This window comes from Pollicipes pollicipes, unplaced genomic scaffold, assembly GCF_011947565.3.
Source record: "Pollicipes pollicipes isolate AB1234 unplaced genomic scaffold, Ppol_2.1 Scaffold_7262;HRSCAF=8765_pilon_pilon_pilon, whole genome shotgun sequence".
Taxonomy (NCBI): domain Eukaryota; kingdom Metazoa; phylum Arthropoda; class Thecostraca; order Pollicipedomorpha; family Pollicipedidae; genus Pollicipes; species Pollicipes pollicipes.
In genome coordinates this window covers 21,979,656-21,997,449 of record NW_023597055.1, presented here as the reverse complement: position 1 = coordinate 21,997,449, position 17,794 = coordinate 21,979,656, and the positions used below count along the sequence as shown (strand labels likewise).

General features: G+C 47.1%; 1 protein-coding gene across 1 annotated transcript; it reads right to left on the bottom strand.

The window, feature by feature from the left end:
* Window positions 1-268: 268 nt before the first annotated feature.
* LOC119113576 (uncharacterized) lies at window positions 269-3,378 on the bottom strand. The gene is made up of 4 exons (XM_037237869.1): window positions 2,895-3,378; window positions 949-1,120; window positions 392-502; window positions 269-324 (listed from the first exon to the last, which is right to left on the bottom strand). Exons 1-4 carry the CDS (start codon window positions 2,982-2,984, stop codon window positions 269-271), a joined length of 429 nt encoding a protein of 142 aa, XP_037093764.1. The 5' UTR covers window positions 2,985-3,378.
* Window positions 3,379-17,794: the final 14,416 nt, after the last annotated feature.

The window sequence follows — 17,794 nt, the reverse complement described above, 5'->3', positions numbered from 1 at the left end:
TCGCCAGAGGGCCGTCCACCGCCGCGATGGGGGCTGCGCTACTACCGGCCGGTACCCGGTCCGACGCGTCGGCGCTGTCCGACACTGGACCCGGAGCCGCCGCGGTGCGATCGGCCATCACACCGTTCAGCACACTCTCCGACATGGCGGTGCCGCGCCGGGCGCGCTCCAACACCCCGCCCGTCCAAACACTCCTGTCCTCGGTCCCTCGCCGCCGAGACCAGAGCAACCGTCGCTGGCCGCTGGAGGCACGAGGCTTCCCGGTCGATTACAAGGCGGGCGCTACGATGGGTGAGGTGGGCACTGCGCTGGGCGAGGCGGGCGCTGCGCTGGACGAGACGGGCGCGGCGCTGGGCGAGGTCTGCGGTGACGGCTGCTCGGCGGCGCGCACCAGCAGCCTGCGGCTCGGGTCGCTGGACAGCTCCAGCTCCAGCCGGTCGACCTGCCACGTGTCCGCCCGGGCGCGACCCCCACAGCAGCAGGTGGCCCTTGTCCTTCGGGCCTGCCGACGCACGAGCGCGCGCAGCGTCAGCCAGCGCCGACAGCCTCGACAGCGGAGCGCCTGAACACTGCACAGCCCCGTCATACTGGCGGCTGACTGGCGGGCAGCGTCAGAGAGCGGCGGCACTGGCAGTGACAGCCATCTCGTCGCACGGAGCGGAAGGCCCACGCACCAGTCAACGCATTTCGTGACCACGCACGGATGATGCCGCGCTCACACGGAGCCAGTGCGCGTGTGACTGGCACCAATGTGGTGGATAGTGTTGACGCATCATATCCTCAGGCCCAGCGTTGGACCGCCACAAGCACTCCGAACGGCGGCAGCCAAGGACGAGGGGCGGGAGAGGGGGGGGGGGGGGGCGAGCAGCCAGCACCAACGGCGGACTATTTCGCCACCTCGCACATGGCACGGCACACTGGGAGCACTGTGACGCGCCTGGACCTCACCTCTGACAGGCACGCGGAACTGGACGCGTCTCTCGTCGCAGAAGTTGGCCTCGGGCCTCGCCAGGTCCAGACGGCCGTCGGTGATGGGCTCGCCCAGCACGGAAACTGCGCCAGGGTGCGCGCGCAGCAGTCGCATCGACTCCCGAAACCAGGCGCCCTGCTTGAGACCCGCCTGGCGGACGGCCGCGGGTCAGGTCAGGGGGAGGGGACAGCCAACAGGCCAGCATTACAGCAGCTTTAGTGCCTGATACAACAATCTTCATGCCATTTACAGTTACTTTGGTGCCTTTTGTAGCTGCTTTGGTGCCTGTTCGTTGCTCTGGTGCCTGTTATGGCTGTTGTGGTGCCTGCTACAGCTGCCTTGGTTAGTTACAGCTGCTTTGGTGCATGTTATAGTGGCTATGTGCCTGTTACAGCTGCTTTGGTACCTGTTGCAGATGGTTTGGCATCTGTTACAGCTGCTTTGATGCCTGTTACAGCTGCTTGGATGACTGTTACAGCTGCTTTGGTGCCTGTTGTGTCACAGCTGTTTTGGTGCCTGTTAAACCACTTTGGCATCTGTTACAACTGCCTTGGTGCTTGTTACAGGTGCTTCAGTGCTTGTTACAGCTGCTCTGGTGTCCATTACAGCTGCTTTGGTGTCTGTTATAGCAGTTTTGATGCCTGTGCACACAGCAAGATGGATGCATCCTCCTTTATAAGTGCGGCCACTTCTGGTAAATTCATGATTAAACATACTATCAGCAAGACAGCACCCACTTTCCATGCTACCAAATGCTGTAATGTTCAGTTTGGGCTGCAATGCAACATAATGGGCTATATTGCTGCTGTCAGGAGTGGGTAAACTCTCAAAATTTAGCCTCACCATAGGACAGTGTACAAGGTCTACCCAGGTCAGTAACTGATAGCCCCATGCATCACCAGTGGCCTCAACTTGGTGGATCATGGCTGCCCGACCAAGGTTGTTGGAGATCACAAGTAATCAATAAGAGAAATGGTACCCAACAAATGTAATACTGTAAGGTTCATTTCTGAGAGCTACATAACACAACAACAAATGCATGAGTTCATGTGAGCAATGCAGTCATGTCCTTGCACAGGCTCCCCCTGCAAGAGGTGGAAGACTTTTTAATGACTGGGAACACACTTGGGTATCAAGTCAATCCTTAATACAAATAATCACAGGCCCCAGTTTACACAGGCTTACCCTGCATGAGTTCAAACAATTTTTAATGACTGGGAAACTTAGATAATAAATATTTTTTTACAAAAAATCATGGACCCTAGTTTGAACAAAATAAAAGTGAGACTGCCTGGCATTTAAGCAGACTGCAAATCTGCAAGACCCAGATAACACTACCACTTATCAGGACATGCCAGGATCACTGAAAACTTCAGCATGATAACTGATGCCCTTAGTCTGATTCCATTATTGAGTGCCTTAACCACTGGCACAATGTCTGGCTGTTTTTCATTGCTTTCACACATGATATATGAGCACTGCAAATGTAAAACACCAAAGGTGATGAAAATAAATGTAAATGTAACAGCCACCTTGAGTTTAGTGGAATGTATGTATTCATGCAGCACTGTTATCACCAGTTTTAAGCCAATACCAATGGCAGCATGTCCATGACAGCATGAAGCTTACATGTGCCAATGATGAAATAAGCACTATCAACCACGCATGCTTCTCAAATATGGGCCATACTCAGACCAGAACCTTACGATCATTAGTGCACCGAAGGCAAAACTGAAAGAAATATACCAAGCAAATGAAAAGAATGCAAGAGTATGTACATGCTTAACACGCAGGCTTTTTGTCAGCTCAGTCCCTTGAAGTGTCATTTCTTTATGTGACGCACATATTTAGACCCTCATAACCATCAACATCACACGTGAGCCTTAACGAATGATAATCGCGGCATTCCGGCACACTTCATTACCTGTATTTTGGAGTTTACAAATGTGGCAGCTCCAGCGATCAATAAACCCCCTACCCCAGCAACTTTGAGTAGACTCTGAGTGGCCACCATAATTTACTTCTGTCTAAAATATGCGAAGTACTCCCATATGCGCAACCCGGGCGAGGCTTTAGCTGGCTTGGGAGTGAACAGGTCTGGTAGGTACCCTGGGTAGTATAACAAACGATATAGTAGAGCTGCAAAGAAATAGGCTCACTAAAATATGACACGTAAGCTCACTCCTAATGTTCGAGCGCATACTTAACTGTTTTATCAGTCACGAAACGTTTAGTAAAAACAATGATTGTGGAGGAGAGGGAAATGGATGCCGTTTTAACCGATTTATGACAAATGGGGAAAATGCAATGAAATTTGGGGAGGGAGATGGCCTACAGCTAATGTTGGGGAGAGCTAAAGCCCTACATAGCCTCCCTACATACATTTGGACCACAGGATTTTAGGTACAAAGTAGTCTGATTTCACCCGCAAGTGACCATTACGCGGTGTTAACCAGCTTGCCGCCATTTGGCCCAAAATATGGCTTAAGTTACGAAAAATGGCATCGGCAGTGTGCATAGAAAATCTAAACATGCCTGCTTCAAAGTTTTCAAATCGTGTAATTACCCTACAGGCAGGGACGGTGCCATCGATTTTGGATAGGGGGGACGAGGTTAAGCACCTTCGCCAGATATTTGAGTAAATGCGGGTGAGAGGTTATGCGTTTCGTAACCGGCGTTCTCGTAAGCTATCATTGCTTTGTAAATTCTTCGTGTTCTTTGCGCTGTGCCACCGATTTGTATGTCCTATTCCAATTTCAAAGCTTCTTATCAGCAGACTTCACCTAGACCATTCAAACACACAATATATCATCTTGCCATCTCCGGTCTCCGGCGGCCATGATAGTGCCTTCCTAAATTTCAAGGGGAACTAAAAGATGTATGCACGCTGGCGAACGAAAAGGAGGTAGCTGTCCCAGCGGCCCTGGTGGTGCCGTCCCTGGATATCATCCTAGCATCGGTACTCGCACCTTTTGTTCGATCAGCGATGATACTCATGATAGCTTGAAGTCAGGAAAGAAATGGATGAAGGCAACCTCTTGAAGATGTAGAAAGGAAGTCCTGTGGGGTTTCCTACAGTTCTCTCAACACAGTTGAGAGAACTGTTACAACACAAAGAAACTGAAACGAAAGGCACGCTTGTTTGTTGCCGCCATGTAAGTAGGTACGTATTCCTTACCATATCCCGCGCGGGAGTCAGAAATTTGGCATCTCTGAGGTTTTTCTAGTATAGCGAGAAAATGAAGAGACGCAGTGCGGTTGAATTTTTAGTAGATTGTCCCCGGACATTTTCGCACATTTGCATTACTTCAAAACCTTATCCAGAGTCAAGCAATTACCTTATGTCAGGGCAAAAGATGTAATGCTTGAAAACATTAGCCTTTTGTAGTTTTGGGAAAGAGAGGTATCAAAACAAGAGTTTGCGCTTTTTGGCATAGTAATTCGTCCAATCTTTACGGGATGACATATTCTTGGAAATCCCAGGACTTTGCCAATTCATCTTCATCTTTTGTGCATCTCGTGTGCAAGTTTTAAGTTTTAGCGGGTTAGATCACTTGCTGAGTTCATGTCCGAGGCGAAACTCAGAACGAATTGCAACCATTAAAACTTGTTAAAAACCGGACAGATTTTGAAGTCACGTTTAACAAGTGTCCTGTTGTGTGTTACATGTATGCGACGTGTCTACAATATAATTATCTTCGCGTTTTCTAAAAATACTCGTTTTCCTTGTCCCACTTCGACCATGGCCCGGTCTGATTTATTATAACCTCCGATACCCTTAAACCGACCCGAGTTGAGACGGAATGCGTTCAATTCGATTCACAACGACCCATTCTCTTCTCCGGCATTTCATTTTTGCCCGATGCTTAGAAAATGGAAAACCATCCAGCCGTCCAGGTGGAGAAATTTGAGGATTTTTGGGTTTTGTTAATAATTCAACGGAAATTCCCACTTGGGTACAGTGTCAAATTTCTTTCAATATCTGTTGACCTAAAATTTGACGTCGGGTCGCAAATAACCTCTTAATTAAAGCCGTCTCCCAAACAGCCTTCATGCATCACTTTTGAGTCTAGTGTTCGAAGCATTTGGTCTGCGGAGGTACCGTTCCCCGGGCGTTAAGCTGGACACCGGCTCCGGTTGAGGCATCTGCATTTCATACAGATGAACTGGGCGACTGGTTACAGAATTGAAGGGAGTGGTCCATTTGTGTGGGGTTTTGAACTAGCCATATGGAAGACCTTTTGATGCAGCTCATGGTCATGTCCTTTTAAATACCTAAGGCTCTCTGATTCTTAAGCTTAAAAGCTGCAAAGATGTGGGAGAGTTATTTAGGAGAGGATTTGAAGGTCATCTTGGCATTCATGACGTCAGAATAACGTCATTCAACTCTTGCCATTTCATAAGCCATGCGGTGATCAAGGCCAAGGCAAATATAATGGTGGAGTCATTCGTATTCCTAGTTCGTAAGCACGATTTTCAGATATAATGGCCGTCAATCGGCTCTCAATCGATGTTGTGCAAGGTACAATGACGTGGTCGAGCATTGACGTATCTTAGAGCATATTTACTATTTCAAGGAAATCGTGTGAGGTCTAGAGCAGTCTTTTTTAAATGAAAGCACACCGACAGTTTTAGGTGAGCTTGTTTCATCATATCTGATGCTTACTTCGATATCTTCAAACGTGAAACATTCCCTTTAACCGCGCGAACAGGTCTGGATTTTTATATCAGGTCATAATAGAGAATGATACATTTATCTCACCAGCCAGATAAACTGGCATTCTGGAAAAATTCCTGCAATGCTTTTTGTCTTACTATTTATGTCTTGTTTCACTATTTTGCCAAAGTTCCAACGTATTTTCAACATAAATGTTTTATCGTTTAGCTGCCGCTTGCGCCTCCACAAAATTCTCAGTTAGTTTAACTGTCTCTTTCATGGGTGTCTGCTGGCTAATGACCAAGACAGTTCAATGCAACAAACTACTCACAAAACGCGCGTGGACAAATCTCGTGCCAAACATGACGCATTCTTATATATGCTTAAGAACACACTTCAGGCCAGCTTGTGTCGTTTACGGTCGCACCATCGACTCAAACGCGACACTTCAGCATGGACCGGCGGAAGTTGAAGCGTTCCGGCGGATGGAAAAAGGTCATCACAACCGGCTAGCTGTTAAGCCACTAGATTACCGTGAAGAACATTTTCTATTTTTGAATAGCATACGGTAATCAACATGACGACAGAAAACAAAAACAAAAACAAAAACATTACAGAAAATTTTCCACAATGCCAGTTTATCTGGCCGGTGAGATAAATGTATCATTCTCTATTACGACCTGATATAAAAAGTCCAGACCTGTTCGCGCGTTTAAAGGGAACGTTTCACGTTTGAAGATATTGAAATAAGCATCAGATATAATGAAACAAGCTCACATAAAACTGTCAGTATGCTTTCAATTAAAACAGACTGCTCTAGATCTCACACGATTTCTCTTTGTAGTAAACATGCTCCAGGATACGTCAATGCTCGACCACGTCTTTGTACCTTGCACAACATCGATTGAGAGCTGATTGACGGCCATTATATCTGAAAATCGTGCTTACGAACTAGGGATACGAATGACTCCACCATTATATTTGCCTTGGCCTTGATCACCGCAAGGCTTATAAAATGGCAGGAGTTGAATGACGTTATTCTGACGTCATGAATGCTAAGATGACCGTCAAATCCTCTCCCAAATAACTCTCCCACATCTTTGCGACCTTTAAGCTTAATAATCAGAGAGCCCTAGGTCTTTAAAAGGACATGACCATGAGCTGCATCAAAAGGTCTTCAATATGGCTAGTTCAAAACCCCACACAAATGTGGAGCACTCCCTTTAAGTCCGTAACCAGTCACCCAGTTCTTCTGTGTGAAATGCCGATACCTCAACCGGAGCCGGTGTCCAGCTTAACGCCCAGGGAACGGTGCCCCCGCAGACCGAATGCTGCGAACACGAGACTCAGAAGTGATGTATGAAAGCTGTTTGGGAGACAGCTTTTATTAAAATGCTATTTGCGACCTTACTTCAAATTTAAGGTCAACAAATATCGAGAGAAATTTGATACTGCACCCAAGTGGGAATTTTCGTTGAATTCTCAACAAAACCTAAAAATCCTCAAATTTCTCCACCTGGACGGCTGGACGGCTTTCCATTTTCTGAGCATCGCGCAAAAATGAAATGTCAGAGAAGAGAATGGGTCATTGTGAGTCGAACTGAACACATTCCGTTTTAACTTGGGTCAATATAAAGGTATCGAGGGTTATAATAAATCAGACTGGACCATGGCCGAAGTGAGACAAGGAAAATATTTTTTGTTTTGAGTACGCGAAGATGATTTTATTGTAAACACGTCACATACATGTAACACCCAACACGACACTTGTTACACGTGACTTCGATGTCTCTCCGGCTTTAACAAGCTTTAATGGTTGCAATTTGTTCTGAGTTTCGCCTCGGACATGACCTCAGCAAGTGATCTAACCCGCTAAAACTTAAAACTTGCACACGAGATGTACAAAAGATGAATATGAATTTGTCAAAAATTCCGTGCGACGCGGGCAGTCAATTTTTTTTCGCAAAGCTCGAAAACCTTTGTGTGTGAGACCTTCTCGGCCCCCCTGGCCCAGTCAGGCTCCCCTCCGTCGTTATTAAAAAAAAATAAATGGAAATGATACTTGGAATATAAAATGATATGATACTACCACTATGCTGTGCTATGAAAATAGATATGATATGATAATGCTATAAGCTGAATAAATAGAATGACCATTTTAACCAGAAAAATGTGATATAGAGGCCACATGGCGTCTTGGGCCATCATACTATGCCGAAATCTTCCCCGGTTGTCCTCCAGAGCGCAGGGGTGGAGGCAAAAGTGGTGGAGGCCGGCCAGACAATCAACATCTAAGGACAGCCGAGAAGAACACAGCTGGTATTTGTTACACCGGCGACCATTTGAGACAAAACAGCTATTGTCTATCCAAAACATACTGAAACATGGTGACCTATTTACGTTAGATAGGTACTTGATCTTGGTTACAGTTAACCCCATTTAGAACGTCCTCATATTTTTTTCGGGTAAAGTATTCCTCCCCAGAAATAGTACTTTTCCAACCCTCACCTCCCAAGCAGACATCATTACAGAGCTCCAAATCCGACGTTGTAATAATGTTAGGAACTATATTGTAGCCCTACCTTCATACCTGTGTGGTGTTTTCGTGGCTTTAGCTAAGTTTGGGGCCAGGTGGACGCGGGCTACTTACCATTATCGCTCGCATGTGAACGGAACGGCACAGATTGAAATCAGACTGCTTTGTAACTAAAGCCCTTGAAGGAAGCACGGGGCACGGCCTCCAGCCCTCCCCAACTTGGGCTTCAGATCTTTCCCCCGCAGCTTTGAGAGGTAAGTGGTTTTGGAGGTCAGTTCATTGAGCAACCACAATTTTGCTGAGGTATGTTTGGTGTACGCTTTATCCTAAACCAGTGATCAGCCCCCTCATTCTGTGCAATTACGCCCCTGGTCACAGATAGGAAAGAAATCAGGCTAAGTATGCGCGCTTCGACATCATAAAGTTAACCTAGTTTCATAATTACATGGTCGTCTTCCTTTTCAACTACTTGGTAGTTTGTTACATCGCCCAGCATATCCATCCAACGAGTTTGTTGCCAAATCAGCTGAGACCTTATCCGACTTTTTGGCAGTTTCTGACAGAAGCATGGGTGTGAGAACAGTGTGGGGGAAGGGGCATGCGCCATACCCCCCCCCCCCCTCCCCCACTTTCCAAGGCGGGGGGACGGATGGGCCAGTTGGTATACGATTGGGTTACCATCTGCCTGGAAATACATGCATATCATACATTTCCTGAAAGACGGTGAACACTGATAACACTAGGTTGTGCCTGCTTTACAGTATATCTTAAAGTGGAAAAGTTGTTTCGTACAGTTTTGTTCAATAATTATCACGTGTTTTCTACCTCCATGCTAGACGTTGCACGATAGCTTTGAAACACAAATAAATATGTCCCTGCTATTGCATGCTTCATTTTTTCTGTTTACTGCACACCTGGAGGCGCTGTTTGACATAAAGGCACTCTACATGCATGATATTGTCATCATAAAATATGGTCTTGACCATGTACGCCAAATTCGAGGAATCTGTGCAGCAGTTAGTTCTAATAAAATTTACACTTACAGTAAAATGTTTTAATGCCCAGTAGCATAAAACATCGTTTTGTATTGTCATTAAAGCTATAAACAATTCGTAACATGAACAATATGAACAGCTCTGTGTGGTAAGGCTTCCATTCAAAATAAAGACGGCCTAAGCCTAGCTCGGCCCGGAGGAGCGGAGGGATCTGCGCCTCAGAAGGCTTCCAAACTTAATGAAAAATGACGAAACACAGCACGCAAGATTTTGTGTGCCTTCGTTTTTCATTTGGCGTGCTTACCATAAAAACGTCTTAGAAATTCCGCAAAACGAAATTCGTCAAATTCGTTGTCCGGACTCCGCCAAGATCGAGTATGATCTGTTATGACCCATGATGACTTAAACACCATTCCAGGTTATAACGGATTGTACCCATTATGCCAATGGCGTGTTTCCTTTGCTGAAATTTCTTTTTTTTCTGTGTGATGCTCAGAAAATGCGATTCTGTCCAGCCGGCCTGGATGAGACGTTTCGAGGGCCCTCTGGGCTCGGGTCGGCTGAAAATTCCCTCTCAGCTTTGAGATTTGGCTTGTTTTGAAATCTGGCAAACTTAACTTTGACCTGGCGTGAAAATTTTCGTTTGCCTTTAAACTGTCTCCAAAACAGCTTTCCTGCGTCACTTTCGAGCCTCGCGCTTGTAGCATTTGCGCCTGCGGAGATACCGTACCTCCGGCGCCACGCTGGAACCCCGGGTGCGGTTGGGTTGAGGCATCTGTACTTCATAACAATAAACATGGAAACCGGTTTCGGACTTACACGCCTACGCGCAAACAGGTCGGCATTTTTACATTAGGTAATCACGGACAACTACAGATTTATCTCACCATCCAGGTCACGTAGTAGTGAATGATTCCTGGGATTTCTTTTGCAATCGTGATGTGGATTTTCGTCTGCCATTCAAAATAGGAGACAGTTTTTAGGACAATCTGCTGCTGCTGCTGGTGGCATAACGGCGGAAACTGGGAATGAAAAGAAAGAAGGCCTGTTTGAATGTGAGTGTAAAGTTTGTTTGCATGTAAGTGTGGAATTTGTTCGAGTGTAAATGTGAAACATGTTTGAATGTGAATGTGAAGTATGTTGTAATGTGAATGCAAAGATGACAGGAAAGGATGTGAAGTTTCCACGCTCATCTCACCAAAATACTGAGGCACGCAGCACATCCGCTTAACAACATTATAAGTACATCACAGCGAATTGCCACTTGGTGGGAACGCCAGCTCCAAGCTGGAGTACTGTTTTGCCTTATACCAAAAAGAAATGTTTATGCTTGTGCCATTTGCACCATCATAATTTATTACTTCCAACGGGACGAAAGCTTCGTCTAGACCGCTGTTCACTTTCCATACACTCTGGCGTGAAACTGCAACGTACTAAAAGCCTGCCTGTAGCGCTGTTAGAATACCCCAATTCAGATACCTTTTGCCAAAGTATATAGTGAACAACGAAGTGATTCACAATTATTTTAAGCATATGCACAGCCCGATGCCACCGGCATTTGGTTAAAAGCGCCGCCATGTCATATGGATCCGGGCCAAATGTCGGTCGCCGCCGCTTCACCGCGTAAAGGCCATCAAACTCATGAAAAGGTCAAGGGGGGCACGGACCCGATAAAGGTTTGGGTGAGCGACTGGATGGCGGGAGGGGCGGAGTAGGACAATACCGTACGTGACTGAAGGGCAAAGCGTGGGTAAGGGCAGGTGCCATTGCTCATCACCCCCGGTCTTACAGGCATGAAATGCCATGACATCGCACCGAAACTGGCAGCGCTGTAGAGCTTTCCATTATTTTCAGCCCAATTCTTTACCATCTCACGGTTTTCACACTGCTCCGATGTAAATATTTCCAAGACGACTTTTGAAAATGACATGTGTAATGTGATGGGTATCGCCTAACTCGTGCCACTGCAATTATACACACCATAGCGAGCTGAGCAGGCCTGAGCGTAGCTATTTCTTCTCCGATTAATAATACAGCATCCAATACATCGCACTCCACTCGCACTGGTCTTATCAAGTCCAACCAAACCTCAACTGGCGCCTTTTGAGAATCTCCCGATTGAGCCAACCCTAGAGCTCTTTACAAATGCTACGTGAAGTGTTTGGGTGTGTACAATCTGCATGGACCCATTAAATACGACCAGAGCACCTTAAATCCCACACGCTGAAAACTGCTTTGAGAACTGACACGGAGAGCTCTTTTGAAAGGATGCGGCACGCGCTCAACGATGAGACCTCTTGCTACATGGTTTCATCCGAGACCAATTTGTCACTCCAGAAGACCATGAGAAGGGAGTGCCATCTTGTGGAGACCGTGATACTCTCCGCTAATTTCATAAGCTTCTCAACATGCCGCATTGAAAACTTTGAGACTATTCACGATTTTTACAAAATTCTCAGGGTACCGCCATCAACGGCATGTACATGTACGGCATGTACACAAAAATGTACGCACTTAACGATACGGTGATGATTGGAAGGTGACGCTGTAATCGAGTCGCAGTGAGTTCGTTATGCCTGAACGCAGGCTAAATTACATCCATTTAATAGTCAAATTTAATTGAAGCTCATGTGACGGTTTGAGAATTTCAGAAAAGTCATTCTCGACATGAAAGCATCATTGCGAAGTTTTCAAAAAGCGATACCAAACATTACACGGTATTCCTGAAGCAATGTGCAAAGTGATCAGATCTCCTTCCATAAACTGATTTTAAGGACAAAACTGTTTTCATGGACTCTGCAGGTGTCAGACAGCAGCGTCATTTAAGTTAAATGCCACGCCTTGAAGCAAGTTTTCTTCATAAAGACAGTGCGCATTGAGCTTCAGTGTGTGCTACAGCTTTTCAAAGTGGCTACAGCTTTTTTTGTCGCACTTGAATATTCTCGAGCACCCTGCAATTTCGCTGGGGTGTACTGCTTGCGGCCGCCGGCTTCGGGAGGTGGAGGCATCGCAGGCATGTAATGGTAAGTCAACAATTCTTGTGCTTAATCCAAAATGTGTTTTTTTACCAATCATTTACAGTTGTGACGCATTGGACCGGTTTGGGTGATGGGCCGGGTGTCGCTCTAAAATCGGATGGAGGTCAGATGACATGGTCTGTAAGACGTGTCAGACCGGACGAGAGGATGCCCAGAGATGCACCGACGATGACCCAAGTGGGGGGAGACAGCTTCCTTGCCCGGGGCAGGGGTGGATCTCATGGGTGGGCGGTCGGTCTCAACAGTTTAACGTGTGAATCAATTTATACCCAGTTAGCCATATCACTATATTTGAGAGCAGAGTCGCAGCCATGATTTTCTCAGGAGGCCGGGGTTCGGTGAGAACATACGCCGCGGATTTTTCATTTCATGTATATTTTTCAGCATAAGTCTACCATACTTAACATTATATCAAACAGGTTCAGGCCGAATAGAAATGGGCCGAATCTCTGAAGATCGCAGAAAAATATGGAACTGGAGTCCATATGACAATTAATGGTGCATCTGCAGCAATCAGGGATGCTGTGGCGTCATTGAGGGTTCTTGTGCTGATCCGAGGCCAACTGCGCGGGTCAGAAGGCCTCCCGTGTCGGGGAGGAGAACAATGAGATGTGATGTATCCTTCTAAGGGCCTCCGGATCGACCGGGAGGTCCTGCCCCGTGTCACCAGAATGACAGACACAAGACTCTTTGCGATGAACGGAATGATCCTTCAGTCCTTGACCGGAAACGGTAATGTGCCTGTTGTGTTCCACCTAAGGGAAGGAAATAAAGGAATTGCCCGGAAGGAAATAAAGGGTCTCAATGTAATTGAATAGGTTGGGGGTCTCATTATGGTTGATTAGAAGGTCGAAATGAGTAAAAAAGCCAATAAAGACTAATAAGGTCATCTTCATGTTTACCTGAGAGCGTTCATTTTTTCAGAGTAGATTAGTGAAACAAATTATATCAAGAGGTTTGCACATGCCCGCCCCTATCCTCGAGAGCCAGGACAGCGATGGCCTGGGTTACAGCCCTCGTAACACCGAACGGCGTCGGGCACTGCAAGTGCCATCACACGGTGGGCGCCATGTTAATCTGTCTTCTGGACAGACAAATAGTCACAGAAGCACGAAAAATAGAGGTTCTTCCTCTGCTCATCCAGTTCCATCACCAGATTCCAGAACCACTTCGAGGTGCTTTAAGGGCCAATCCGCTCTTTTCATCAGTATAAAAACCGCTTGCGTGAACTATGCGCCTAGACTGTCTTTTAAACGCAAGATAGATGTCCTGAAGCGCTCAAAGGTATTTCTCTCAGAGGCGTCATCATTTTCGTTCACTTTTTATTTTTTTCGTTTTTATTATTTTTATTTATATTTATATTATTCTGATTATTTCGTTCACTTTTCATTTTCATTAGCCACAGCTCAATATGAACTGCTGGACCGACGATGCGAGGCCTACGGAGACTGCAACGCCTGGCGTCGAGGCTTTTGTTACTGAGATTTGCGAGTGCGCATGATGAAGACTACGTCACGTAACTTGCACCACTAATCAATTGAATTGATTAAAGGCGATTATTTCAGAAGCGCCATCATTTGTATCCACATGTTGGCCGCGGCCAGGAGCTAGCCACTGGGACAACGTCTTGCGGATAATAGAAAATGCAACGCCTGGCGTCGAGGTTTTTGTTGCTAAAATTTGCGAGCGCGCATGTTAAAGGACTGTGTTGCATAAATTGTAACACTGATCGATTCTGACTGAATGTTAAGCATTTCCAGACAAACGTGGCTTGGCGATGTTGATACAAATTGTTAACCACCCGATGCACAATAAATGTTCATCTTCATCTTGCGATCTAGCATGTCAATTTGCAATCTACCTTCGCGATATCCTTAATGTCTGTAGAGCCCAGACAAAAGTCTGACAAAGCTTCTGAATTTCATCGGTTTAGAAACTGTCCACTAAACCAATGCAATTTGAGGGCGCCAGAGATTTATTCCATGCGGTCGTTAACGCCTGATTTCTGCAGTTTATTGATTTTAGAATGCAAACAAAATTAATCTCACCGTAGCGTCAAGTTCCTGCTCTGATCACAAGGTAGAAATCAAAATAAAGCGAAGAAAAACGTGTCCCTTGTAACAAGCACGCTATGTCAGTTTATTTTTTTGGGGGGGAGGGGTGTCACCACAAGAAGGGCTTTTGTGAACACTGCGTTTCCCCATGGCAGGGTTCTGATTACGCCTCTGCCTAAACACAAAAACAGATCACTTCGGCTGCGTTGAATGATCGGCAATTGAATGTCCGTTGGAACAATTCATGCCTAAGGCAGGCAGCTTCCCGCAGGTTTTTTCTGCGGTGGTGTGGTGCAAGGGAATACAATTAGGAAAAACAACATTTCTGTAGGTGTTCAACACATATTTTATGCGCCAAATAGTTGTAACACTGATCCAGAAATATGCAACAAATCCGCCATACGATCAGTTCGCAGTCAGTCATGCGGGAGACAGCCGGGCCTGGGCAGTAGCCGCCGACGGCGGACGGGAGCAGGGCCCGGATAAGGAATATATCACAGAGGGGCCTTCGTTCTGTGGCTTGGTTTTAAAAGAGAATCTCAAGTTTTATGCCTTTTGTCACATTGTTTTTGGCAGTTTCAAGCTTCAGAATTCGTTTCCGCCTAAAATACTGCGACAAGTCTTATCTCCTGGAAAAAGGCCAGCAAAATAAAGGCGCATGAAAAATCTGTCGCATTGAGCCATCGATTCACTTCCAAAAGTTTTACCAGCCTATGTCCTGGCCGTATTTTGGCATCTACCTTGTGGAGACAGATACCTCCTCAATGATCCAAAATGCCCACCCGCTTGTGGAAATTTGCCTACCCATTAAAGAGAACGTTGAAATGGACGATTAATCTTGGGAAGCTGGATAGCATTATGTGCCGAATGACATTAATGAGTCGAAAAGGCAAGGTCGTGCGCCAGCGAGAAGCAATTCTAGAAGCATGTTTAGTATAGCAGCCATGACATTTGAATGAATAGCTATAACAACGTCCATCTCTTGAAGCCTTCCCCCCCCCCCCCCCCGCTGGTCATTGTGCTTGTTTTCCGGAAAAGGTTCCCGAAGTGCACCCTGAGCTTGCCCCCGCGTTTTGAAACGCTCCTACGCCTATGTTCTGGACCCTGGTTTTGAAAGCTCACGCTTTTTATTTCCGCTCAAAATTTCTGCTGATTTGCGGCCTGACCATCAGCGAGAGCGGACACTAAGCAGCCCTAGGGTTCTCACCAAACGCCAAGTGCCACGACAGGGATCATCAGCCGGGCGGTGAATATTTCATTGTTTTCTCAGTCAGTTCCATTTTGTCACCTCCCCATATTAATATTCCTTTTGCTTCATTAGATACACTGCAAAAGGGCAGTAATGTAATTATGAGAATAGGAGGGGCATGGGTCCATACCCTGCCCCTTGGGGCAAAACGAGGTTTTGGTGCTTCGAAGGTGCACCGAAATCACAGGCTGACCGGGCACCAAAATGCTCACTTCGGGGCGCTATAAAATGTATTTTTGGAAGGCACTCATTTCCAGATGGCACCATGATATGGCCCTGCGTCATCGAGCATTCACCGCACATTTCCTTTTATCGCAGCAAATAATATTCACCGTGCATTCCCTGCTTGGTCTTCCAGTTGGCCCTCGCTGGCTCACTGGGTTGTGAATCGTAGCTCATCTGGTCACTGTGGGCTAATGCATAGAGCTGGTGTGTCTGCCAGAGGGGGGGGGGGGGGCAGGACAGGGGTCCTCTTGGCGCCCATTGTGTATCGCCCCCTCCTCCGCCCCCGGGTGGCGGCGGTGATGTACATACCACATATTTTGATATATGCCTTGCCTCCTGGCAACCACCTTGTCCTTCTAGCACCACCGTCCCCCGACCCCCATGGCAAGCATTCAGTCGTGGATATGACCCTTGTAACAGCTCATATCCATGCTGGGGCTGATGTCAAAGATTACTCACATCCTCCCTCTAATGGGTCGCTGTTGGGGTTTTCCTTGGATGCGGTCGTTGTGGACAATTCTGCCTGTGGCCTGACCTGTCCCAACCTGTCGGGGACAGCAACCGGCAGCCGAGGCTACTGGCCTGGCCGGAAGCCGCTTAACCGTGGAGGCGGAGGAGATGGCGGGGACGAAGGTACAGAGGACAGTATCGGCCGTTATGCTGCAGGCGGTGTCATATTAATTCTTTGCTCAACCACTGGGCCTAGTCGAGCACCACGCGCCACCAATCTTCCTGTAGCACTTTGTGCTGTAGGTGCGCGACTGCAATGTTGTGCCCAGGTCGTGCTGGGCTCTGACCGGAAGGCGGGGCATAAAGGAGAGCGCGAAGGAGCTTTCCGATTGATAGGGATGAAAGGTGAGTCCAATGAGTGCGTACGGCGCTGAAGCGTCGCTGATAATGAGTGCGTACGGCGCTGAAGCGTCGCTGATAATTGACGCGAGTTTATGTTGTGGCCGATTTGCAAACCTGATCTCATGCGTATATCGATCGAGGTGTGTCGTACCGCTGTTGGATGTGTCGCTCTGCGGTGGAATATGCTCTGTCGCTCAGATTGATATGCGTTGTTCTGCTGAGCTGTGTTATTACTACACAGGTTTATTTACAACGCTGATTTGGAGGTTTTGGTTTTTATCGTCAGCGTACGTCAATGGAGATGCGTCGTTCTGCCATCCAATGCGTTGCTCTGTTGTAGGATGCGTTGCTCTGCTATGGGATGCGTCACTCGTCTGTGGGGTGCGTTGTTCTGCCGTGCTGTGTTTCGACGACACGACATTGGTTTGTGACGCGTCGCCGGCGGATGTCGATGGAGACGCGTCGTTTTGCTGTGGGATGGGTAAAAATCTGCTGAGATACCTCGTTCTCTTCTTAAGCTAGGGATGCATCACGACTTCTTGATTTTGTGCTGTTACGGTGATCTTAATGTTTCTGTTTTTGTCTCTGGTGGGGGTCGATGGAGATGCTTCCATAGATCACAATGAAAGATACACTGCATAGTTGCAAAATGCAAGAGTATCAACACGACGACTGAAAAAGGGGTGAGACCATCGAGAATGCTAAGAGACCATCGAGACGTCCGTTTGGTCTGGGAACACTTTTTTTGCAAAGTTATCGGCGTCAGTGCAGGTTATATCGTTCAAGAATGCTTGATTGTATCCATGTTCCAACTGGCCGGTCACGAAGATAATGAAGCATTCTCGCGCGAGGTAATCAGCGTGGACGGTCAGAACCTAGCAAAAAGAAGAGCGACTGAAAACAGAAAGACCCCCTCCGAACCTCTCGTAAAGTGTGACTCTCGCAGAGGCAAGCTCGACCCTTCGACAGGCTTTAAGAGCCCCCGATGGCTGGCCTATTTTTCAGTGCGCAGTAGCGTGTCGGCCTCCTGGTGCCTCGCGCCAGCTTATGACAGGCGTGACATTCGCACGAGGGCCAGCGGCCAGCGGACGGACGGATGATGGCAGTCGGCACAGCTGACACCTGTAAAGTGACGGGAGTTACTGACGTTTCACCTCACCCTTCCTGGTTCTCCGTGTGTATATAAGGTGGGCGGGGGGCCTGGTTGGGCATCAGGTC